The sequence below is a fragment of the Scardinius erythrophthalmus genome, assembly GCF_964197995.2.
Source record: "Scardinius erythrophthalmus genome assembly, chromosome: 9".
Taxonomy (NCBI): Eukaryota; Metazoa; Chordata; class Actinopteri; order Cypriniformes; family Leuciscidae; genus Scardinius; species Scardinius erythrophthalmus.
The window spans coordinates 27093346-27119893 of NC_138229.1; the positions used below are offsets into that span (position 1 = coordinate 27093346).

General features: G+C 36.9%; 2 protein-coding genes across 3 annotated transcripts in view; both read right to left on the minus strand.

Annotated features, from left to right (window-relative positions):
• Positions 1-13919, minus strand: part of ccdc18 (coiled-coil domain containing 18) — a 28453-nt gene extending 14534 nt beyond the window's left edge. The window contains exons 1-15 of one of the 2 annotated variants that reach the window (XM_081375539.1): positions 13785-13919; positions 13436-13557; positions 12556-12712; positions 12273-12422; positions 9926-10035; positions 9704-9832; positions 9452-9548; positions 9228-9349; positions 7892-8180; positions 5134-5221; positions 4785-5002; positions 1950-2060; positions 1721-1852; positions 1506-1631; positions 393-470 (exon numbers count right to left, since the gene is read on the minus strand). In XM_081375539.1, the coding sequence (XP_081231665.1) occupies positions 393-470; positions 1506-1631; positions 1721-1852; positions 1950-2060; positions 4785-5002; positions 5134-5221; positions 7892-8180; positions 9228-9349; positions 9452-9548; positions 9704-9832; positions 9926-10035; positions 12273-12422; positions 12556-12712; positions 13436-13536 (1908 nt within the window). In that variant the 5' untranslated portion in view covers positions 13537-13557; positions 13785-13919. The remainder of the gene's footprint in view (positions 1-392; positions 471-1505; positions 1632-1720; positions 1853-1949; positions 2061-4784; positions 5003-5133; positions 5222-7891; positions 8181-9227; positions 9350-9451; positions 9549-9703; positions 9833-9925; positions 10036-12272; positions 12423-12555; positions 12713-13435; positions 13558-13784) is intronic. The other variant, XM_081375540.1, reaches the window with a different exon arrangement.
• Positions 13920-14354: 435 nt separating this feature from the next.
• Positions 14355-24096, minus strand: mtf2 (metal response element binding transcription factor 2). The gene is made up of 15 exons (XM_081373640.1): positions 23873-24096; positions 23146-23347; positions 22369-22450; positions 21574-21666; positions 21376-21476; positions 19679-19827; positions 19427-19522; positions 19267-19335; positions 18947-19070; positions 18789-18856; positions 18038-18208; positions 17774-17876; positions 17615-17673; positions 17407-17505; positions 14355-16329 (listed from the first exon to the last, which is right to left on the minus strand). The coding sequence occupies exons 1-15, from the start codon at positions 23875-23877 to the stop codon at positions 15960-15962; spliced, it is 1791 nt and encodes a 596-aa protein (XP_081229766.1). The 5' UTR covers positions 23878-24096; the 3' UTR covers positions 14355-15959.
• Positions 24097-26548: the final 2452 nt, after the last annotated feature.

Here is a 26548-nt window from a genome sequence, read left to right on the forward strand (position 1 = left end):
ATATTAAGGTTAATAAATGCTTTAGAAGTATTTTCCATTGTAATGTCAACTAATGTTGTAAACTAATGTTAACTAATGGAACCTTATTGTAAAGTATTACTGAAATTTGTCATCGTGGTGTATGAATTTCTTTATAAATAAAATACATTTAATTTAATATTTTAACACTTCAGTTAATACATTTAGAAAACAAGTAGCTTTGTCATAATTACAATAGAAATACTAAAGGAAATATCTCTGAATATCATGCTATGGGGGGACAATGGGGGCCTTTGAGTCTAAAACTTTGAGAACCCCTGCTTTAGACAAAGCAATGTAACAACAAACTACCTATTCTGTTCATCACAGTGCTGAGCAGACAAGAAAACACAAAAATAGTTAGTCAGTCTCACTTTTGAAGCAGAGTCAGCAGCTTCCTCTTCGACATTTCTGAGTGTCTCTTCACTGCATTTAGATTTTGCTTCAAAATCCTGTCCAGGGAACAGAAAGATACTCAGTAAGAGATTTACACAAACTTGCATCATTGATAAAGTGATTCAGATGTGTCCAAAAGTCTGAGGAAAAGAAAATTACTTATATTTAGTCTCTTTTACATTTAAAAAGGCCATATGAATCATAGTATATAACATGATGCTATTTGAAAAGGTCATTATTTTGTCTATTGGGTCTAGTAGTAGAATAGGTTAACATAGGTTAATGAAAAAAAAAAAAAAAAAAAAACATATGTCGGATACTGTTCATTATTGCAGCACCTCTATATCCAGTCTGTTTGAAATGCTCTTATTGAGTTTAGGTTTCTACAAAGCCCCTCCTTCCGAAAAGCCCAGAGTGCTCTGATTGGCCAGACGACCTAGTGCGTTGTGATTGGCTAAACACCTCAAGCATGTGTTATCAATGAAACCCCCCTTACCATAATCACAACAACGCTATAATTCACTGAACCATCACTTCTTTCTTTGAATATGCTTTTGGACAGGCATTATGCTAATACTTAATATTGTGATGTAGACATTTGTGGAAGTGATATCTGGCGTTTGATCGAGGCGCGGGTCTGGATCAGTGTTCTCCATTTGTGGGAGACAATGAGCTTTGTAACTTTGTAGATTGCATACATGCACAAACAGATACATTAAAGGAAAAGAAAATCATTTAAAAGAATCATATGGCCTCTTTAATATATATATTTTTTTCATTAAAAATTAATGTAACGTGTAAAACCTGATGATCATGTACTCCAGCATGATCTGAGAATGAGCCAAAGGACATATTGTGCTAAACTGGGAGCAAAAACATCTGACTTTCTATACAAACAGTCACATGATCAATATCACAAATGACTGATTATTGACCAAGAAATAGTAAAAATTGTTTTTAAAAAAAAAGAAAAAGAAAAAATAATCCATGTAAATGAAAAAGAAAAAAAAATCTCAATTTTCAATGTGGACTCAGACTTTTGAAGCCCACAGTACCAGCGGGATGAGTTGGCATGAAGGGTGAGTTCTGACCTCAGTGAGCTGATCTATAATGGTCTGCAGAAGACTGGCTCTCTGCTGTGACTCCTGTTTCTCTGAGTGAAAATTTTGTTCTAGCTCCTCAAGTTCAGTCTGTTTCTGAGCCAGAGACAACTGCAGCTGAAAAACACACACATCTTATTACAATCACAGGATTTACACAAGCAGAAGTGCAATATAATTAATAAATGCAAGAATTGCACACGTACCACCTCTATTCGATCCTCCAGTTCTCTGCATTTGTGTGAATGTGCATTCTTGATTTTCTCTATAGTCTGCTGATATTCCCTCTGTTTCTTGTTCAAGACTGACTGGTAGTGCTGAATACTGCTGGCCTTTTCCTAATTTAACACAGGTACAGAGAACAGGATAGATTATATCTTAAAAAAAAAATCACCGTTTGTTTTATGTGTGATATTGCATGTGTGTATATGTTACCATAAGGTCTTGTTCAAGCTGGCCGGTCTTCATTACAGTCTGTGAATAAGCAGCACTCTTCTCCTGCAGCTGTTTCTCCAGGACAGTTATACGCGAACTCTTCTTTTTTAGCTAATAAGCACAACTTTTGGTCAGTCAGTTAGAATAAGTTACCATACTTCTAGCATATTTAAAACAATCTGCAACCTTTCTGAAAGAAGTTTGTTATGCTTACCAAGGCTGCACTTATTTGATTGAAAATACAGTAATATTGTATTTAAAACCGTTTTATACTTTAATATTATTTATATTTTATTTATATATAGTTGCAATCGAAATTATTCAACCCTCATTGCAAAATTTACAGACTTTCAGCTGTTTGCAATGAACAAATCAAACAAAAGTAATTCAAATAGCTCAACACAACAAATGTTTCAAGTGGTTTCCCCAAATTTAACTGAAAAAACAACTTTTAATGACTTCTGCAGTCTCAAAATTATTCAACCCCCTGAATAGAATCCCTCACAACAGCACAAATCTGCAAAACAGGTGTTGCCTCAAGCCCACCTGATGCAACTAATCAAGGGCTTCATTAGTTGCATCAGGTGTGCTTGAGCTAGAACACATGAAATATCTGAACTGGCTAGGTTTGTTGAGAGTCACGTGTGACTGCAAGTTAGAATGCACTGACATCGGTCCAAAGTCAAACTCCGACAGTTAGGCCACATTTACACATAGCCGGGTATTTAGAGAAACGAATATTTCTCCCCCTCCGTTTTCAAAAATAACATCGTGCACACAACATCGTTTTCAAAAAAAGTTGTCGTTTACATCAACCCGCATAAATACAATGGGCGGCAGTGTAGGGAGAAGGATAAAGCCATGCAAGCCACGAGCGAGCATGAGCGACTTCCTGTTCCTTTCAAAACAACAGACATGGCGCGAGGTTCGTTCGTGTGGACAGACAGCGAAGCAAATGCAAACAGGCCAAAAGCGTTTGCACAAAAGTAAAAATGAGTATCACTTTAACAGCAAAACAAACTCTAAACATAGGGCGCTCACATGACGTAAGCATTTTCTGGCGCATAATGTGACGTTTGAGAACCTAAAACCCCGTTTCTCCCAGTTGACATGGCAACACATAACCGGCGTTTTCAGAAATCTCCACTTTGGCCGGAGTTTTTAGAAATAATCGTTTTCTGGGATAAAAACGGCGTTTTCGTGTAAATGACAGGCCAAAACGCAGGGAAATATCTGCGTTTTCCCATCGTGTAAACGGGGCCTTAATGTTATTCCCTATACCCCTTAATAACTTCAGGGGACGTAACATGCTTAAATGAAAATATTCTGACAGTGAGACTTGATAACCACAGGCTACTCACTCCCACTGTATAAAAAATGCCTAAACACAGGTTTAAAACTATACACACCTTTACAAAGAAACTGACATAATTTCATAACAAAAATGCATTATATACTGTATTCCTCTACCCATCTAATAAATATAATGCAATATACATGACAATAACATATTCAATATAAATATTCCACATTTCTGCCCAAACCATGATAAATTACTACAGTACATTCATGGTAAATGTTTGTAAGGGTGGTGATTTAAAGTCTTCTAATTTCGTTCATGGCACACCGTGTTTCTGCTGTTTACCTCATCAGACTTGTTGGGAATGTTGAGGCTGTTTCATCCGATTTAATAAAAGTCAAATCATCAAGTGATTTGTTGTTTGCAACAGAGAGGTGTCTGTCGAATTGAAACGCTTCCCACTGGTTGCTGCAACGCTATTTAATAACAGTGTCCTGGACCGGGAGTAAAAGCAACTCTGTGCTGGGCCGTGCTGAAACAACTAGTGAAACAACTGAAAACAGCGCTAATTGTTGTTATTGTACTGACCGAAAAAACGCTTCAGATGATTCAGTGACAGAGCGGTGCGAACGAATAGTTTCAGATAGTCATGCAAGCGCGTTTAGAAAGAATTATCGAACCAAAAGAATGATTAACTCACGAATGATTGGTATCGCTGTTCAGTCGACAGAAATACGGTACACACATTATAACTGCTGAAATATTCACACGTAAAACGTTTCTCAGGTCAATCGGACCACGTATCAAACTAAATTAGCCGCACCGCCAGGAAAAGGTTGGTCTGTCTACAGTTAAGCATGGTGGTGCTTGGAGATGCTTTGCTGCTGTTTTGAATCTAGCACTGGAAACCTGCAGTGTGTGGAAGGCATGATGGATTTATTGAAGTATCAGGAAATCCTAGGAGAAAACATCATGCCATCAGTGAGGAAGCTGAAGCTTGGACCTTCAACCAGGACAATGATCCCAAGCATACCTCAAATTCCACCAAGGCTTGGTTTCAGAAGAAGTCCTGGAAGATTCTACGGTGGCATCACAGTCACCTGGCTTGTACCCCATAGAAAATCTCTGGTGGGATTTGAAGAAGGTGGTTGCAGCACACAAACCCAAGAATATTACTGAACTGGAGGCCATTGCTCATGAGGAATGGGCTAAGATTCCTCAGAAACGCTGCCAGAGGCTGGTGTCTGGTCATACATCTCATTTGCAGCAGGTCATAATAACAACAAAAGAGTGTTATACTAAGTACTAAAGATGCTTGCAATGAAGGGATTGAATAAATTTGAGACTGCAGAAGTCATTAAAAGTTGCATTTTGAATGACCGAATGACTCATTAAAATCATCCAAACTCAGGAGTTTATGATACCCTTTTCAGTGATATATTAAAAGTTTACTTTTTTATGTGTGCAGCCAGCAAAGACAATGCAGTAAAATTATGTTTTTCATGGTACCCGGCAGAATTCAGCTGATGTGATACCTCTTTCTCTAAGGAGGTGGCCTGAGTAGCCTTGTCCAGAAGCTGATCGTGGAGCTGCTGGTAGTGAGAGGATCTCTCTGTGATAGAGGTCTGGAGGGAGGAGATCTCCTCCTGGGCTCTAGTCAGTCTCTCCTGTAGCCCCTGAGCAGCACTGGCCTGCCGGGTCTTTTCCCTCTCAACCGTCTGAAGCACCGCCAACAGCTTCTGATAGCCCTCACCTACATGAACAGGGGAGAGGTTAAAGCAACAGTTTGTCCAGGATAATACTACAAAGTACAAAAGAAGCTTGGATAAGTGAATGATAAGTCTCAGGAAGGCAGCAGTATCCTGTTCTGAGTTAGATGCTCACCAGGTTTGTGTTTGAGAGATTCAGTGGTGCTTGTGTAAGACAGTGCAGACAGCAAACAAGGGTTCACACACAGTGCACCTTCCCGCTTCTGAAACACAAGTCATTCCACAGCCAAGAAGATATTTAGAAGAATTGTTTTAACTGTTTCTATCCATAAAATTAAAGTCAGTGGGGTCCAATGATGTTTTAGACCCTAATGACTTTCAATGCATGAACTATTTTTTTGTTCATTATCTTCTTTTGTGTACAAAAGAATACAGAAAGTCATAGAGGTTTGGAACAACATTATAAGACTGAGTAAATGACAAGATTTAAATTTTTAGGGGAGCTATCCTTTTAAATGTGCACAATGACATTAAATTGTAAAGGTAATTAATTTTATTTAGAAGGTCTTTGTGGTTGTGTGTGTGTGGCTTGGTAAACCCTACTCATGGGGACAAAATGTCCCCACAAAGACGGCAATGCCCTATGAGGAAAACAGCTTATAAAATTATACTAGTTTACACGACAACGATGTGCTAAAAACGGAAACATTTTTTCTTCGTACAGATGACAACGTTATCAAAATGATCCCAGTTTACATGGATCCAGGAAAACAACTAATAACGCTATATTATGCATGCCAGACAAGTAGTTGGCAATGTCACTTTGTAAAGAAAGACTACGCACCCGCATACATAAACATTCTTTTACTTCAGTGCACTCGAGCCGAACGCACATGCCTAAAGACACAAATTACATAATTTATATATTTTTGTGTCCAATTTTCATTCTAAGGATGTTAATCTTTATAATACTTTATTATTACTTTGTCTTCTGGGTAAATTTCATCTTCACAAAGCCAGAAACATTCACTGTAACCCCAATTTAAGAATGTTCACCTCTGACATAAAGTCCCATTTTACTTCCTTTAAAGGAGTCATAACCTAGTATTACCTTGGATACCCACGCTCTATTATAGTCTTTCAGGCCCTTCTAAAAAAGAAAAGTGGAAAAAAAAATAAACACAGAGCTCCTCTGACCCTTATTTCTGAAGGCATTATTGTCTCGCGAGATCTGATGCGATATTTTGGCTGTTGTGGACGGTCATTTTAATAATGCAAATGAGGGGCGTGTTGATTGGTGGCAGGAAGGAGGGGGTTGACACCGCAGGTAACTTCAGCATATCATTCCAAAATGACATCATGGCGCAAGTTGTGAATGAACCCGACCTGGACGCGACCTACGGAATTCAACCGTATATGTATGAGCCAGACTCTGAACCTGAGCTGGAAAGGGAAGATGTAGAGTCGATGGAAGGACGTCTACATCAAGATGTCTCTGAATGGTAAAGACAATCATTTTGACTGAGACATACATTATACCTTTTATTAAATGTAGATTACATTAACGGAGATGTAGTCTACTTTTTTTATCAACTTACAGTGGTTATTGAGATCAGCGTTTGCTATCATGTGGTGTTTTTGCCTTGTTTCACGTTGTGGTTTTTTAGACATTCAATATTTTTCTTCTACAGACATGTAACGTGATCTTTTTCTTTATGTTTATTATTACTTGACTGTTTGTTTTATTTATCTATCCTTATCTATTCTATAAAAAAATCAATACAATTATATGTTGTCATAGTTATATAATATACAATTCTTCGCCTGATATTGCCCCAAATTTGTGAACGATTCCGGCGTAAAATGATTAGCACAGACACCTAACGTTAAGCCAGTGGGAAGGGTTGTAGGAACCGCGTCATTAAAAATTAATTTAATCCACTGGTCCCTGACAGCTTGGTCCGTTCTTGGGAGAGAAAACACATTTACATGTTGATTCTGGCAGTCAACAACAGAGCAACTCAAGTGTGCACTACGTTTCTGCTTCTTTCGCGACTGAATATGAGGGGGAGAGGGGCAGGGCGGGCTTCCTGCAGCATAGGTCTGCTGTGTCCATATATGGTATATCCTGCCCCATCTTGATGTCAAGTCGGGGCAGAAATTAAAATCTCGTATTTGAGTGCACGTGCACGTGGGCTGGTTTACGAACCCAGGGGTAAACAAACGCTTCACTTTTAAATATCAGCTTCCCGGCCAGTGTATAATCGTTAGGCAATCATAACATACATTGATTCTCGTGGAAAAGTGAAAATTACAGGTCATGACTCCTTTAAGAAAATGTCAAAACCTTTGAACACAAAGGATTCAGAAACATTCATCATCTTTGAGCCTGTTGTAAGGAACTTTTAATTTTTCATGATGACAAAATGTTATATTGTGTTGACTTTCTTATTCTTATTTAACCACATGTGTTGATGTCCGTATTCCTCCCCTTATTTCTTACTGTTAATATCTGTATCCTTTCATTCGAAAAAAAGCCAATAGACTAAACACGTAATAGCCTACACATGCGCATGACGTCACAGTTTTCAGAGATTCACAGTTTTGTAATTTACACGGAGATGATAAGGGTTTCGTTTTCAAAGACTTGCACTTGGAAACCCGTTTCCAAAAGTTTGCGTTTTCAAGACACCAAAATGCCATTGTCATGTAAAAGAACAGCCAAAACACATAAAAAGTCTTCCGTTTTTAGTTGAAACCGGTGTTGTGTTAGAGGTTTAGGGGTAGATTTAGTGTAAGTGGATAGAATATACAGTCTAAAAATCAGTATGTCTATGGAAAGTCCCCATAAAACATGAAAACACAACGTGTGTGTGTGTGTGTGTGTGTGTGTGTGTGTGTGTGTGTGTGTGTGTGTGCGTGCATTCCAGCACCTCTCTCAGATGCAATAAGTCCAGTATGTTCTCTAGGCTGGCCAGTTCGGCTCTGTCCTGTTCTCTCTCTCTGTGGGCCTGAGCCACCCTCTGCTCCTGACAGGCCGTGAGGAGCCGCAGGTCCTCGTTCTCTCTCTTCAGCCCCGCCACCTCCTGCAGCTGCATCTCCCTCTCAGCCAGCTCCCTCTGCAGCTGTTTCAGCTGATCTGAGAACTGCTGAACCTGAGACTGCAGCTGTAAACGCTCAGCGGAGAGAGACTCAGAGCGGCCATGAACCTCCTTCAGCTCACTGATCAGAGAACAGAAACACCAGTTACAACTAACATGAGCAATTTACCTTTTCCAATCAGGCTAGAAGCTGATAACTCTCTTTTGGCAGATGAGCATATTAGATGATATGTGTATCATTGCAAAATCCACTGATTGTTACATTAATGGGAAAACAACATTCTGTTTTCAAATATTTTGAGTGAATTTTGTTTTATGCTACAAAATTGTGGAAAAAAATTCAATTGGGTACAAAAAATAAACAAATTCAACATGTTCTCTGGGAAAATGAAATCTTAATATTCTTTGTTTTTCAGGCAAATTGTTTTCAGGATGTTAAGATATTTATACTGGAAAACAAGACAAAAATACTTATTATGATTATAATTTTCTTTACACTCTCCCTTGTACATCTATATACATTTTGACCTTAAATATTGATTTACTTATTAAAATACTGAAATATTGATCTAAGAAAAAAATGTGTCCATGTAGTCAATTACCTCAACAGAATATACACTACTGTTTGTAAGTCTGGGGTCAGTAAGTAGTTTTTTTTTTTCTTCTTTTTAAAAAAAAAAAGAAATGTATACTTTTATTCAGCAAGGGTTCATTAAATTGATCAAAAGTAACAGCAAAAACATTTATAATGTTACAAAGGATTTCCAATTTATGTCATCAAAAAATGTATCATGGATCTCACAATATTAAGCAGCACAACTGTTTTCAACATTAATAATAAGAAATGTTTCTTCAAATCAGCATATTAGAATGATTTCAGAAGGATCATGAGACACTGAAGACTGGAGTAATGATGCTTAAAATTCAGCTTTGCCATCACAGAATGAAATTTACATTTTTAAAAAACTGTTATTTTAAATGGTAATATTTCACAATATTAATGTTTTTACTGTATTTCAAATAAATGCATCCTTGGTGAGCATAAAGAGCATACAGATCTCAAACTTTTCAACTGTAGTGTGTATTATACTGATATTATATGAACCATCATATGAATGATCTTCATAGTCCACAACAACACAGATCAGTTTAAGAAATCCTCTCTTACCAGATGTTGTGACGTAGACCCTCCTTCTCTCTCTCCAGCTCAGCGCACTTCCTCTCCAGCTCCTCTCTCTCTCTGTCACACTCCATCAGACTGACCTTCAGCTGGCCCTCACTCTCCAACACCTTCAACAATGCAGAACAAGCATGTCACATGCATGGAAAAGAAAAGGAAGTGATATCTCTGAACACAGAATGATTTATATGAATCAGTTTTAGTCAGATTACCGTCCTGAGTTTTTCAGAAACATCATCTTTGTATTCTTTGAAGGTGACCGTGAGCTTCTCTGCATTTCGGAGCGCTTGGTTTCTCTGCTGCTCCGCACTTTAAAAGAGAATTTTCAGAGAATTTTAAGCTGCGGTGTTTCAAGAATCACAAAAAGACTTCTTGTACATGTGAAGTAATTCCAGCTTAAAGAGATTACTGCTCCCAAGATGAATTAGTCTGTGAAGTTTTCATTAGCATAACTAATCTCATACCGTTTCCCCAGACGCGTTCTTTCAGCTAACTCGGCTTTAACAACTCTCAGCTCATCTCTGAGCTTCTCCGCCAGCCTGCTACTCTGCATCACTGTCTGTTCGCTTTCTTCCAATTTCTGCTCGGCAGCCCTGAAGAAACAAGAATATGCTGCTCCAGAAATCTGACAGAAAAAGCATCAGATTTTTTTAAGAAGATGTAAGTGGTAGAATAGATGCACCTACTCTAAAGCTTTGGTTTGGGTGTCCAGTTCTGCTTCTAGACCCAGAATCTGCTCCTTCATGAAAGATACACTGGAGGTCCTGGCTCCCACAGTGGATCCCAACATACGGATCTATACAACAAACGTCAGTTAATAAAATAAACATCAGCTGCGAACAATACTTGAAGAGATCAGAGAGAAACCAGAGAGAGATCAGTTGTTTCACCGGAAGATCGAGTTATGACACCAATGGATAAAAATGTTCAATTTTCAAAAAAACGATACTGACACTTTGTCTTTGACGCTTCAAAAAAACTTCATAAAGAGATTGTAAAACTAATCCATAAAACTGAGCAGTTTAGAACAAATTTTCTAAATAATATAAACATTAATCAGTGAACATAAACAGAAGCTTAACCGAACCTGCGTAACACGAGAATGAACCTCACTGGTTCTTGCTGAAGCTCAAACATGATGTGTAACACGAGAATGAATCTCATTGGTTCTTGCAGAAGATTTGTTGATTGGTTCTCATTGGAACCAGTTGTGTAGTGGTAGTGGTTGCGTAAATGACAATGGAGGGACAGAAAACTCTCAGATTCTATCAAAAACATCTTCATTTGTGTTCCAAAGATGAACGAAAGTCTTACGGGTTTGGAACGACATGAGGGTGAGTAATTAATGAAAGAATTTTCATTTTTGGGTGAACTATCCCTTTAAGGTTAACCACTGTGACTGAATCAGTGAATCATTAACAAACCATTCAGACCCATTTTGTGAAATGGTTCAATGGTTCATTGAAAAAAAAAAATGTCTTTAATGAATCAGACATCACTACTTCTCATAAGCACATGCCAAGGACTGCTTAGGTCATGCTGGCCAACTCTGACCCTGACCCTGACCCCGAGGTCCACTTTCCTGCAAAGTTTGGCTCCAAACCTAATCAAACAAAGTTTGGCTCCAAACCTAATCAAACAAAGTTTGGCTCCAAACCTAATCAAACAAAGTTTGGCTCCAAACCTTCCAATTACCAATGGTAATTGGAACCATTGGCACCAATGTTCTTATACGATAAACTTAGCTCACAATGCTTCTGGGAAACGCAGCCCAGGAAGGTGTGTTGAGGAAAACTCAGCAGGACAGTGGCCCTTCAGGACCGAGTTTGGACAGCCCTGCTCTAGATTTTCAAGTTTCGATCAGTTTTCAACAAAAAATTATACAATTTACACAAATTACACAAATAAATTGTATTTACACAAATTGTATGGATTACTACACAAATTGTATGGATTACTACAATCATTTGTACTTAAAGTTTGTTCAAATCTCTTAACCCAAGTATGAGCAATAGTAATAGCTTGATTTAGTAAACACCTATAATTTACTGTAAATAAATTATGTCGACTGTAAAAAATTTGGGATCAGTAAGAAATTAATCCTTTTATTCAGCAAGGACACAAAAGATTTATATTAGAAATTCTGTTCTTTTGAACTTTCTATTCATCAAAGAATCCAGAAGATTTTTAATTAGTGATGTGCCCAAAGCCTAAATCTGAATTCGGAAAAGCACTGAAAAATAAATAACACATTCTATGGAGCCCCTAAATGGACATGGTTAGGCTCGCTGCGATAGTCGGTTACATTACAGCAAATCAGATTTCATTTATCATGTGAAGAGAGTAAGGAGAGATGACTGACAGGACGATGTCGGAAGATTTGGTGTGCAACAGATCCTAACATTGACAAATATCTTATCTTGTAAAATGTGTGGCCACTGCTCCCTATACACAGAGCACGCATGATCGTGCATTCAAAAGCGATTTCAATACCCCGTATATTGATAGGCGGCTCCCTGACACCCGCAAATTATATACAATGTAATTACCCAACTATATAATTGCAGGAGAACACAAAAGCATTGAAAAATTTTTCCTCCCATCTCATATTTTTTGTATATGTCTCTTTAGGAGCTCCGCAGAATTTATTTTCCAAACATAGTATTTTCCTGAGCACAAAATCAGCATATTTGAATGATTTCTGAAGAATCAGATACTTACAAGACTTGAGTAACGACGCTAAAAATTCAGCTCTGCCATCACCGCAATAAATTACATTTTACAATATATTAAAATAGGAAACAGTTATTTGAAATTGCAATAATATTTCACAATATTACTGTTTTTACAGTATTTTGAATCCAATAAATGCAGCCTTGGTAAGCAAAAGAGACTTTTCAAAAACATTTTTAAAAAAATCTTACCGACCCCAAACTGTTGAACCGTAGTGTACTGTACCTCTTATATAGCCACTTAAACTCAACACAGTACCACAAACACTATAATAACCAATCGCTATGTGAAGAGCATTACCTTGGACCTTGAGCTGGCTAACTCAAGCTGAGCAGCTTCAATGTCATCGATGAGCTGCCTGTTCTCCATGACCAGAGAAGTGTTCTCCTGCCTGATGGTGTTGAGCTTCCTCCTGAGAACAGACGTCTCCATCTCCATTTCTCTGTCTGACTACAGATAAACACAAAAACACATGTCAAATAAGAATAAAACCTTTGAAATCTGTAGATTTTCGGGTCTATTTTAAGAACAAGCATATAAAAGGTGACAATACTTCATTTATCTGCTGCATCTTGTGTCTTACCCTGCAGTCACAGGTAGATATACGTGCACATGCCCTCTGCTCTGGGTGTAAATATACTGGATCAGGCTTCTGAAGGTCTTCTAATGTAAGACGACCTGGGAATCCATCCACGAAACTCCTGTTATTATCCTCACCAATGGTGTCATTTCCTGATCGACTGAAATGAGTGAAATGCTAACAATACAACGACAAGTGCAATAATACTTAGCAGTAGTGCTGTAACAAAAACATTATTAATATTAAAATATGTAAATATTTACAAAAAAGTATCAAAACATACAACATTTTAAATTGCATGGGCCAAGGCAACATAGCAAATTAAAATAAATGTACAAATTATTTATCACCCATAAAAAATGTATCTATGGATAATTAATAATCAATCTCTTAACAAATTATATAATGAACTTTAAACAATTTAAGAGACTGATTATGACTTATCCTTGTCTCTAAGTCTCTTTCCTTTTAAGAAACAATACATGCTATTATTTCTCTTTAAAAAAAAAAGAAAAAAAAGCTTGTTTTGTATTACAGTACAAAAATGTTTGATGATTATGCTATTATTTCTTTAATACTCTTAATAATTCGTACTACTTGGGGCATATGAGTCTGAGTAAAGCACACAAATGAAATATATATTACTGGAGATTTAATTGTATGCATGTATATATTTAATATGTATATCGTTTATGTATTCATATGCAAGTTACTGTTCAGTACTTGAGTTTGTAAATTGAAATTGTTCACACAAACACACAGGCAACATGGCAAAGAGAATCTCAGAATCATATATGCCTTTTTAATCATATCTGAAAGATCTATCATCATGCAAAACGCACAATTCATTTCAACAACAACTCTCAAGAGAAGAAAGCCTCACCTCAGTTGTTCCCCCACTGACTGTAGGTTTTTCTCAGTCAATCGCAGCTGATTCCTTAAGGAGAAAACATCCTCTACCAACCCCCTGTTGTCTTTGAACATTGGTGATTGTTATGAAGAACACTGTAAATGAATGTTATTATCCATGTTTAAATGGACTCAACTGAAAACAGCGCTGCGCACGCACATTTGTTGTTGCTTTAAACTCAAATGATTTGACTTCATTTCATGTAACTTATTCAACAGGTTGTCAAGGAGCAGACGGTCACTCCATTATCCATTTCTGCTCTCCACTACTTTTAAGCGGACTAATTGACAAAGTATTTCTATACTAGTGAACAACTGCTTACCAGCATTTTCAAAACAGCAGTTTTGTGCAGAAGAAACACCTTACTTTCCAGTAGATTTAGCTTAGCATTCACTGTAGCGACATCTAAACACAAGGCGCGTCCGTTGATTGGCTGAGACGAAAAACCGTCTTCACTGTAGTGACGTAATGCTCACGTGGTATGGCCGCGAATGTTAGCGCGAATATTACAGCGGTAAAGTTGTTCTGTTGCTCGGTTTTCGTACTGTTATTATTTACATTGGACTGTATGTTGGTTAACAACAGCTGTTTTTGCTGTTTATTTGTTAGGGTTAAAGTTTGTCAAAAGATTTTAAGGTAAAATCTCTGGTTGTTTTAATATAAACAAATCTCAATTCACCGTTATAGCAAATAAATTAGCTGGGCCATAAGATATTAATTGCATGTTTAGAATAAAAAAAAAATCTTGGTAGTGTCAATATGCATACAGTAAATAAATGTTAAAATAAATTAGCTCCGTAATTAAGTCTGTATAAATTTGTGTCAAAATAGTGATTATTTCCCCCCTGCTGGGTGTAAAATGTCTAAAACATAAAAATAAAAGTCACCAATAGGGTTTGAGATCTTTATTCTTTGGCTAAAGGAGCCTGCTCAAAGCCAGTAAAATACAAAGCAAGCTTTACTAACACTGGTACACCAACTGAATAATGCTTCATACACGTAACATAACAAGAGCTTAATATTCATAGGAATTTGTTCTCTCGAAATAAGGAGGTATTAATGTTTAAGTCCAAAGCTTGCCTGATACCAACACTACTTCCACCCTCTGCAAAGTGTAAGATATTATGGAAAACAGGGCATTCTCAGGCCAAAAAAAAATAAGTTTTCCACCTAAATTTAAAAAAACTCAAGGATTTTAGAAATGTACGAAAATACAAAGCTGAGAATTGAAAATCTCATTTGGATGTCCTATCAAATCTTACAGCGAAGCTGTAAAGTATCCTGAGTGCTCTCGCAAATGGACAATTTGTTAGTGTATACCGTTTGAAAGCAATAAATAGCACCACAAAAAGCCTGAGTCAATTGTAACAAAACTATTGCTGCCGATTTCTGATTGTAATGAGAAGCTGAAGCTGCAAATAAAATATAATATAAAAAAAATACACAGATCTGTTTAATTCATTGCATAGTATAACAAAAAGTACAAATAACTATCCCTGCCCCACAAAAATGAAAATTAGACATAGGATTTAAAATGAGGAAATTAAACTAAACTGATACTTAAGCTAAAAAATCCCTCTTACTTTAGAACTTAAATTCCCATGGCAGATATCAACAGCTGAACAGTTTCTTGTTTTAAAGGGGGGATATATACGAAGACCTCTCAACGCTACAGCGCTCTGTCATATGCTTTAAAGATATACATATTTAAAAAAAAAAAAAAAAAAAAAAAAAAAAAGATAAAAAAGGAGACCCTCAGGAGACAAATTATAAGCAAAAATCTTTCTATTAGCCACCTAGGAATTTGGAACGTCCCAGAAAATACCAAGATCTGATGTAAATATTAATGCTAATCATATATTTAATTTTTGTTTTGTGGCATTAGAAGAATTAACCATTTTACATAGTTTTTTTTAACATCATAATCTCATTTCATTTCATAACGAAAATCACAAGCTAGGCTGTTTAAACTGAGACGAGACAATACTGGATGTAAAGAATGAGAGCTTATGTGCAATCAATTGAAATGTAAAATAAAAGTGCCCTATTGACAATGGCGCTCTCTCCTCTTGGCAATGTGAGCTATGAGAAAATATTTAACTGAATAAGTAGAAAAAAAGTCCTCAGTCTCCAGCAGCATATATCGTATCTGTTTCTCAACCCCTTAAGGCACCTGCACATCAGAGACAAAAAGCGAGGACTCTGGTTATTTTCACATAGTAGTGAATTGATTATGTCTTTAACCTGAAACTACAGCCACCTTCAATGTGTGAATCCAGTCCATGTGAAGGCAGTCCGTTTAAATTTCCACAGAGATAGGTCACACACACAAAACTCTACACAGTCCCATCTCTTCATCTCTATGGTAGTGCTGAGGCCCCTCAATTACCTCAGTCATCCATGTACATTCACTTCCCTCCTTACTTGTCACAAAATATAGTACATTACTAGGGCCAAAGCGGACCGTACTTCCACCAGAAATACACCCGTATGAGGCTCAGGAGGCAGTGACGCCCTCCCATTCCACCAAGTACTGTACTTTTCCGTCGTCAGTGACGCGGCGAGCGAGTACACGGTACTTCTCCCCACAGGCCAGGCGACCCGCGGCTCCGAAGTAAGTGCTGATGGAGCTCTTGAGGTGGGTGAGCTGGGTGTCGGGGTCCAGGCCCTGCATGATGTCCATGCCGCCGTAGAGGCAGGAGGGGAGGGGGCTGGGCTCGGGTTGCGGCTCTGGGTTGCAGGGAGGAGAAATCTCTGGATTTGGGGGCTGCAGTGCTCGTCGCGGACGTCCCCGTCGCCTCTTTATTGGGGGCTGTGTGAAGGTGGGCCATAAGCATCCAGTGCGTGGTCCGCTTGGACTGCCCAAACTAGAGATGAACAGGGTACATGCATCACGCTTTTGAACAATTAAGCATGAAGTTTATCATCAATGGTAGAGGTCAGGGAGAAGCCACACGTAATATTTTATTATACATTACATGCATTGCAATCCCACAAAAACACTAAATTAAATTACTGTTATAAAGACCATCAAAAAAACTAAAATAAGCATAACGATCAAATAATTATACAGAAATAATTATAATTTATACATTTTTAAATAATTTAATATACACGAGTTAAAAAGTTTGGCGTTGGTAAAATTTTCTTTAATGATTTTGAAAGAATTCTCACCCTCACCATTACTGCATTTATTTGATCAAAAATACAATAAAGTATCAGTGTCAGTAATATGATATATTATAATTCAATTTTAAGATATTCTATTGTTTGCTTAACAGTTTTCGATAAACCCACAAACAAATTTTACGTAGCGCTTGCGAAAACAGACGTAAGGCTGTATCACCGCAACGCTTTATCGGATTCAGACCAAACTTGGTAGCCATCACAAGCATGACCTGAGGCTAAATGCGGCGTTTCGGCGCAGCGCCATCTACTGGTCGAAAGTGATAATCCATTAAATCATATTTAAAATTATTGTTTCTATGATTTTTCAGGCATTTTGCCTAAAATCCTCTTTAAATGTCTTTAATTGCTCATTGTTGCAGTTGGTCTGACACTTTCAGACATGTTGGCATGTCTTGTCGTCTTATTCTGCTTGGCCCCGGTAATGGCTGCTTGCAGCTATATTTACTATTATTACCAGTGTTGAAAAAAGTTTTGCTACTTAATATTTTTGTCGAAACAGATTTTTATTCCAGGATTCTTTAATGAATAGAAAGTTGAAAAGAAAAACAGCATTCATTCAGAATATAAATATTTTACACTGTCATTTTAATGCATACTTTATGGGGGGAAAAAGCAATTGTACTGACCGCAAACTTTTGATTGGTAGTGTATATATTTTTTGTACATATTCACAGTAATGAGGGGAGAATATTCGTTGTCACGAACATAATGTCACAAATTTAAAAATGAAATCCTTAAAATGAAAATGAAATCACCTGGACTGCCTTGAGAGGCTGGTTGAGGTAGTTTCACTTGTGCTGGCGGCACCAACGGATTCAACATCTGAGGTACTTGATGAAGGCAAAGATTTTTCACTTTTGACACAAAAAAAAGGTAGGGAAAAATATTTTTGTAATTTAATAAATGTAATTTGGCCTCATTTCAAAAACTACAAGATTCATTTTGTGTTGATCTCTGTTTCACCTTTTTGAGGCCATCAGGTCTATTGAGTTATTGTCTAGAGTTGGAAACTTCCCATTATTCTTCATAGAAAAAAGGTTAAAAACAAAATGTTATGTCTACATGAAATTTTTTGGAATAGTCATTAAATAAAGCCAGCAACGTCTGTAATCTTTTTTTTACCTGAGCCAATAGTTCACTTGATCTTCTCAATTTCGCCAACATCTCTAAAGAGTGTGTGTGATGCTTCCTCTTTCCTTTCTTCACTGCTCCATTAGTGACAATGCTAAAAAATTAAATGTAATATTTAATTTTCATAATAAATACAAATAATAATGAAATATAATTTAAGTTTACTTAAAATTATATAAAATATTAAATTTACTTAAAATATTTAAAATGTTAAATTTACTTAGAATATTAAGGAAGAAACAAGTGATGACTAACCTGGATAAAAGAGGGGGTTTTGAGGCTTTTCTGCCTTTGATTTTGATCTCATGGGAAGCTTTTTCCGGCTCTCGGTCTGACAGGAGCTCGGAGCTCTGGGGGGCCGGTGGGAAGCGAATTCGTAATCCAAACAGGTGCTTCTTCTTCTTTATCTCTTTCCCTGACATGAACCTAGAACCCAACAGGTCATAGACTATGTTCACACTGTCAATACAAATCTGGAAAATCTGGAATCTGGTCTACATGATTGACGGTCAACACTGTGTATAGCAACTGTTCAAAGATTTTTGTATTTCTCTTTCGTATTTCAAAATATCTGTGTTGGTTTCCATGGCAATGATTGAAGACACCGGACCAAAGAGATGTCTCCACTATATTATAATTTTCTGCGAGACCTGCACATTGACAGAAAAAAAACAACTTTGTTTCTGCAACGAGGTCTGACGTGTTTACGTGGCGTGAGAAAGTGACATAGGCAGAAAAGCTATGTGAAATCCGATCAGAGCGGTCATGCTTAAACGGATTTATGGAAATGCGATCTGAATAGGATTTCAAACCACATAATATATGTAGCTTGAAACAGATTTGTAAAAATCAGAGAACGCTTGCAAAATATGATCAGATTCCAATCGGAAATGCACAAAAATTGGATTTGGACTGACAGTCTTAAAGCTAAAAGGGCCAGATAAATTCATTCAAGCTCTACTATATCAAGACAGAATGCCCGTGATGGGCAAATAGATAAACTCACATGTTGAGGTTGCTGTTAAGTGCTTCCAGAATGCATTCATATCGTTCTGCTCTTGGGGTATCTGCAAGCTGGAGGTACAAAGCCAGAAATGAAATAGAGCGACATTAACACTAGTTGAACACTAGTGCAATTACAAAACACACAAAACAGACTGATACCTCGCCAAGCTGAAGCCGATCCCAGTTTTCATTGATGTAAGTCATCAGTTCGAGTTCTGAGTCAAAGTATTTCTTTTTATGAATTACACTCAGGTTATAGAGACTCAGGTGTGCAACGTCTTCCCTGTGAATGAACACAACACACATGATGGAACACAAAAATCCTCAGTGAAACTATTTAAAACAAATGTTTGGTCAATTATTTTTATGTTATGGCTGATTGCTGATATGGCCTATATTAAAGATCTCTACTTCATGGTTTAAAATACACTTTCACACTGCAGCAATTGAACCAAGTGTGAAAACAGTCCAAAACTCACCATCTCAGAGGCAGGCGTTTGAGGTACTCTGGTCCACTATTACAAACGGAACAAATAAATAGATAGAACCTGAGAAAAAAGACAGAAGTTTTATTAAACATGACAAGACATCAATCATTGGGTTTCACTTTATTCGGATAATTGGAGAGCAGTACTTCACCTGTCTCCAAAGAGCATTGGCTTCTGAAAACACTGGATGCAGGCTTCATGAAACCACTGTTTACACTTATTACACTGCAACATCTTCAGATACCAACTGTGGGGGGAGAACATAAGAGTCATTACGATTCTACTTCCTGCAGTGGTTATTGTGTATCTACAATCTTCTGCAACTTATGATGGGGATTATTTTAAGAAGAACTATATCACACAAATGTGTTTTTCAGTAATGGTGCCTGTGTGCTGCACTCACTCGCCAGGACCTCCACAGTAGCAGTAGCACTGCTGGATGTTGGTCTTGTGGCCCTGGTCCCACACTAAATCTTCAAGGGCGTATGGCAGAGACTGCTTCATTTCCTGTAGGGCTTTAGCATTTGGCCCCTTCTTAAGCGCACCGCCTCTCTATGATTTCAGAGATATAACCACAACAATTTATGTCAGACAAACATGCCTCTAGCTTGCATATGGAGTCACTCAATTCTTAGGTGGAGTCAGAATTCTGGAGATGTATTCAAAACAGGGTTTACATATCCCTTCTAGTCATACCAGGAAAAAAACATGAAGAGTATCCTGGGATTTCTAAGGCGCTGACTGTATTTTATACTACCGTTCAAATGTTTGGGGTCAAGAAGAAATGAATATGTTTATTCAGCAAGGACGAATTAAAGGGGTCATGAATTGAAAAAACGAATTTTCCTTCAGCTTTTGAAAGAACCCAAAACTTCCTTGTTAGTTCAAAAACAGCTTATATTGTAACCAAGCCTAGAGAATGTCATGGAACGTGCCTATAGGTAGGTGAAAGACCGTTTCGAAAGACGAGTGATCCAGGACCACTGAACTAAAAATAACCTTTAAAAATTATCTTCCAAAGGATCCTAATGCTAGGAATGTGATTATTTTCAACAATGTAAATGTCTCAGTTGAGCATTATATATTTGTATTCTTTACATTTCACTGTGGATTCTTTGGTACATCAGTCGCAATTTCGGCGCTGACTTTGCAAACAGACCTTTGTGGACCAATACGGACTCGACAGTAATGCGACATGTTAATTCTAATGCCTGATCTGTTACCAGTGATTTCTGATTTGTTATGATTCATGTACAGTCACATGTTTGTCAGATGTTCAAGGTTTCAGTAAATCAAACCAGTGGCTAAACGGTCAACTTCACATTGTTTTTCTTAGTAGGATAACAAAATAATCTGTTATTTAAATTGTGATTAAATTATATATAGAAACTTTACAATCACTGGAGCGCTTCAATCAAACGGCGAGAGTTTATCAGTGACTGAGTTCTGGACTCGTGCCAAGACTCTCACAAATCTCTTATTTACAACATATTTGCAGAATAATTTCTGAAAGATCATGTGACACTATTACACTGGAGTAATAATGCTGAAAATTCAGCTTTGCATCACAGAAATAAATTATATTTTCAACTATTTTAAAATAGAAAACCATTATTTTTAAATTGTACTGTTATTTCACAATATTACTGTTTTTTTTTTTATGTATTTCTGATTAAATGCAGGCTTGATGAGCATTAGAAGCTTCTTTCAAAAACATTAAAAAATAGTAATGTTTCCAAACTTTTGACCGGTACTGTATATGCATACATATTTTTTCCCCCTCGATTCATCCACCAGGTGTGGAAAAGTATTTATATATTCCCACATCCACAACCCTCATAGAAGAATGAAAGTTACGGTGCACTTCTGTTGCGACAGTATCAGGAAAGAGCATTAAAGACTTGATCTCCTACAGGTCATTTAATATGTAAAAACAATGGGTCAAGAGGAGTTTTTGACATGATTAAATAATGCAGCATCCTGTCTGCACATTAAAAACCCTGCAAATGATGAGAAGAGGGTCATAGGCTGCTGGACACCTTTAATAATTATTCAGTTAAGATATTGCTTAAAACAGGATTGAATGTGGCATCAACAAACCTTTGTTGTTGTGGCGAACACGCACTGTCTGCAGAGCCATTTGTCATCAGAGGCAATGACACTGGGGTCAATTATGGGAGCGTGGCATAGCTGATGGTATCCTGTGGAAGAGATGTTCAGCAGTGAAATCTCCAACTCAATCCCTAATGTGGTTGAGAGAAGTGACTCCGATTTACAAGAAGGATAGAGGCAGTCTACCTTGTCCACATTTGTCACAGATGACTATTTCATTGGGGGGCTCGGAGCTTTCATTCTGACAAATAGAGCAGAGCATTTCCCCTCCACTGTCCCCTAAAAGAAAAAAAAGAAAAAGAACTGAACAAGTGTGCGGCTATACACGACTGTCTTATCGGGGGGGATTTCCAAAAGATTTCTGAACTTCTAATGGAATAAGTGAAAACCACTAAAGTTCACAAAAGGAAGAAAGATGTGCTATAGTTGACAATGATGGTGAACAAATACTTCACTGCAACTGCCACTTGAGACAGATATGAACTGAAGATAAAACTATGAGTAAGTTTCTTTTGTGCGTATGCATGAACGCCTTTGTTGAATTGTTACCAAGAAATACAGCGTCAGATGCCATAGGTACCTTCCCTATTCTCGCCTCCTGGCTCGATGTGGAACTTACGGTTTGTGTAAGCCTGGAGACTCTGAGGTCTGTCAACTGTCAGGGACAAATTAAGAGATAACTCAGGCTGAATGAAAGAGATGGGGGAAGAGAAACCAAACGGCAACAAACAACAAAACCACAAAGTCAGATAGCATGAAAGAAGCAGAATAATAGAAGAACGGACTCTTCTTCTATTGAAATGATCAGAAAGAGAGAAGGAATATGATGTGGAAATGAAAGTTAGGCCTAGAATCAGTCAGTGGATGGTGAGTGGATCTTCTCACTGAGCCCAACCTCAGAGATGCCATCAAGACACAAATATGGGTAACAGGGCATCAGTATTCTTCAAACACAATGAATGTAAAGCAGTTTGTATTTACCTGTCTGAATGTCCTTCCAGAGAACCCAGGATTTAGACTGATCTTCAAAAATCACAAAGCAGCGATGCTTATGTTTATCTATCTGTGGAAAGCATTAATCAAAAGAAGTTCTGATTATTCGAGATAGAAGCAAGATTTTTGGTGATTATATTGTGATTATTGAGGGAAACAGCGCCTGCCCACTTTTTCAGCAGCCTTGGCTCAGGGAGCATTTTTCCCATTCACTTTTCTTATAAGGATTAAAAAAAAAAAAGACTACAAACTTTGATTTAAGGCAACAACAAAAAAGTACCAAAAAAAATGTATTTATTGACTTTAATGAGGGAAAGAACTACAATCCCATGAAGCATTGTGAATGACAAATAAAAAAATAAAAAATAGAAACACTGAATTTAAGACGTTGATAAAATATATACAAATATATTTTACATTTATTCTTACATTTTATTTAAATTGTACATAATATATATATACATATATACACATACATATACATACATACATATATATATATATATATACATACATACATATATATATATGTGTGTGTGTGTGTGTGTGTGTGTGTGTGTGTGTGTGTGTCCTGACCTGTATAAACAACCGTTGCCCCAGGACAACTGATTACCTGCATAGCTTTGCTACTTTCATTACTTACATCTTTATGCTGTCAATTTCTTTTCATACAATTTACTCAAGTCAGTATCTGATTTTCATTTAATTATGTTAAATATATTTTGATATAAAGAATTATCTGAATGTATTTTATCCCTTACACACCTTGGAGATAGTTCCCAGGTAAAACAAGCCATCTGACCATCGGGCCAGGACGTCCTGCCCTTCTTCAAACTTGTTGGCGAGCCTGGCCGTGTCGCTCAGCCCATCTTTCAGGGGAAATCGTGACAAGGGCACCGGTGACTTGTGTTGGCGATTTGGAGGTGTCTTTTGATGGGCGGCCAGGTTTTCTGCATTTGCGGAGTCTCTGTCAAATGAGCAAAAAAAAACAGCTCATGAAAAATATGATTCGACCACATTTTTGCCTACACTAACACACACACACACACACACACACACACACACACACACACACACAAAAAGCAGTTTGCACCTGGTCAGATAAACAATTAAGGCTGAAAATGTAGTACCAGACTATCCTCGAGCACATTTCAGAGGCATTCACGTGTAAAAATCGCCGTGGGATCTTCTCCGGGACTGAGTGCACTTTGTATTGGCTGGTCAGTGAAGCGCCCATACAGAATGACAGTGAAAGCAAAAAAGCCTCTTTTGTTAGCAGCATAGCTGGAGAGAGCTAGCAGGATTTCTCATTCAAAACAATGTGCCAACAAATAAAAGCCACCCGTTCAAAATCCTGAACAAATTGTTTCACTGGCATCAGAAAACGCATGTTTAAAGCCAGTAATTTAACCTGCTGGTAAAGTGAGAGATGAAAGCCCCCCGCACACCCCCTTGTTGTATTACAACAGACTGGTGTCTGGGTCTCTCTTACCTCATTCGGCCACTTTCCCGGGTTACAATGTCGCACAAACACAAAGAACTACACCATAAACGGGCAGCAGGAGCTCCGCTTTGAATAGTTTTGATTCTGCTTTTGCGAGATGATTCAAACGCATGAAGTGTTTTACATTACGGTAAACGGCTGGTTTTGCTCGCTCGCTCTCGCCATTTTTGTTTCCCGCTGAGCGGCGAGTGCATTGTGGGACGCGCTCGCGCTCCGCACGGACTCACTTTCCCTCACAAAATTTGAAAAAGCGTTAGTGGGAGGATGTTTACCTCACTCACTCACACCGTCACTTAACTCTGCGCTTCTTTGCCCATTACACTTCCGCGTCACTGTTTTGTCTTTGCAGCGACAGACAGTCAAAACGTGTATTTTGATCAATGACAAATCAGTCCGCGATTATAAAAAGCCATATTATAAAAGTATAATTTAAAACACATGTTCCACCATTTTGTTGGTTTCATGCATTTAAAAATAAAACCTTAAATACCAAAATTTTGACTTAATGACTTAAAAAGCACAAAAATAATTTGCTCACACACAGTGCAAGTAAATCTTTGTCTATTTTATATTTAAAAAAAGGTTTTATAAACATATTTTTTCCAATAACTTCATTAATTTTGAGCTACACTGTAAAACATGATATGATCAATAAGTTATGACAACAAAAGTTTTTACATTGCTTTAACTCATCAAAAAAAAAAATTGAAATGACTTACAAATCCAAGTTTATCATATTAATCAGCTTTTCTTTTTTTTTTTTTCTTTTTTTTTTTACAATGTATGAATATTTAGAAGTTTTATTTGGGTGACGTTTGGTTGTTTTCCCATAAAAGCATTTTAAACTAATTTCTTTAATAATATAAAAGATAATTTAAAACTACTTGTGCCCACATTTTTTTCCCCAAACATTAATTGTTTAAATCCTTAAGAGATGTTGAAATAGACAAAAAAATAATATCATGTCACTGATCCTTTCATATTGAACAACTTCGAACTTAAAGTCCAGGAGCTTCACACTTCCTTTTTAATAACTCTATGAAAAACTGCAGCTATATGAATATTATTTAGTGTAAGAATTACCAATGTTTTTGTTTCTGTTTAATATTGGCTAAGAGGCAATATTTAATATGAATGTTATAAAACCCTGTCTAAAAAAAGGCTATACAGCGAGCTAACATGTAATATTAATGCACATGGCACCAGCTATCTTGAAAAACATGCATGGCAAACAGATGACAATTATGTATTATTTGCAAAGATATTACAATATGGAGGGTGCAGGCTGTGATTAATCAACAGCCTGGAGAGATGAAAGAAAATGAAAGAGGCATGGGGCTGCTTGAACTGAATTTGCACATTAGATTTTTATAAATATAAAAATATTCTGAGCTTTAAAGACAGTTCATAAACAACTTTTAATATGAACTTAAATATAGCACTATATCATTGTACGGAAGTGCTGTGCCTTACATTTATGCACCTCTACGTGGCCTCACCAGTGAGGCCAAACCTCGCATGCCAGGAATACAAATGCTGCATTGTACTAGCTGCATGCTACCATGCTTTTGATGAAAGTTATAAAAAATAATCTTTACGTTGGACAGTTTTGAAGTTTTGTTTAGTATTTAAAAGCAGATAAATAATTAGCTTGTTTCTATTGTGCCTTTTCAATTTAAAATGATTAATTTAGTCATATTATTAATTGTAAAACATGAATTAAATAGCCAATTTTTTTGTGATTTAAAAAGTGATTTATTAATTTATTTTTGAATTATTTATCCCTTTATTTTATATTTAAGTGTCACCTCTAGTCCTCCCGTGAACCAGCTATGGTCAGAGTCTCTAAACAAATCTTTCTCAAGGCTTAAGCTTGTCAAGGCTGGCTATAAGGTCAAAGTCTGGATCATTCCTAAATGGCACTGCACATTGTGTATGTTACTTCAAACATTAATTAGCCTCTTATCAGTATTTCAGTATAATTAAGATTCTAGGATAGTTTTTATTAATATTTTTAACTAGTTTTTATATTTTTAGTTTTAGTTAAATTATTAGTCATTTTGTTGTGTTTTTGTCATTTTTTTAACTTTTTTTTATTTCTGTTTTAGTTTTTTATGTCAAGTTAAAGTAAATGAAAATGAGAAATGTTGCCTTCATAACTAGCTGGAATAAAATAAGTGAATGTTTTTCCATTTTATTTTCATTTCAGTAAACAGTTTATTTCAAGTAAAAAATTTTACAGCTTTAGTTTTAGTTAAAGGTACAATAGCCTATTAACTTTCTTTTGTGAAAACTTAACACAATTTTAAAGGGTTAGTTCACCCAAAAATGAAAATTCTGTCAGTAATTACTCACCCTCTTGTTGTTCCAACCCCGTAAGACCTTTGTTCATCTTCGGAACACAAATTAAGATATTTTTGATTAAATCTGAGTGCTGGATCACTCCTCCATAGGCTTCTAAGGCATTATAACTTGCTGGCCCAGAAAATGTATTAAAGACATCGTTAATATAGTCCAAGTGATTCCAGTGGCTCAATCTTAAGTTTATAAAGCGCCGAGAATACTTTTTGTGCGCAAAAAAACACAAACATAATGACTTTATTCCGTACTATTAATTTCCTTCTCTCTGGGCCTCGAGTCTTTTTTTACGTAGTATAACTGCGC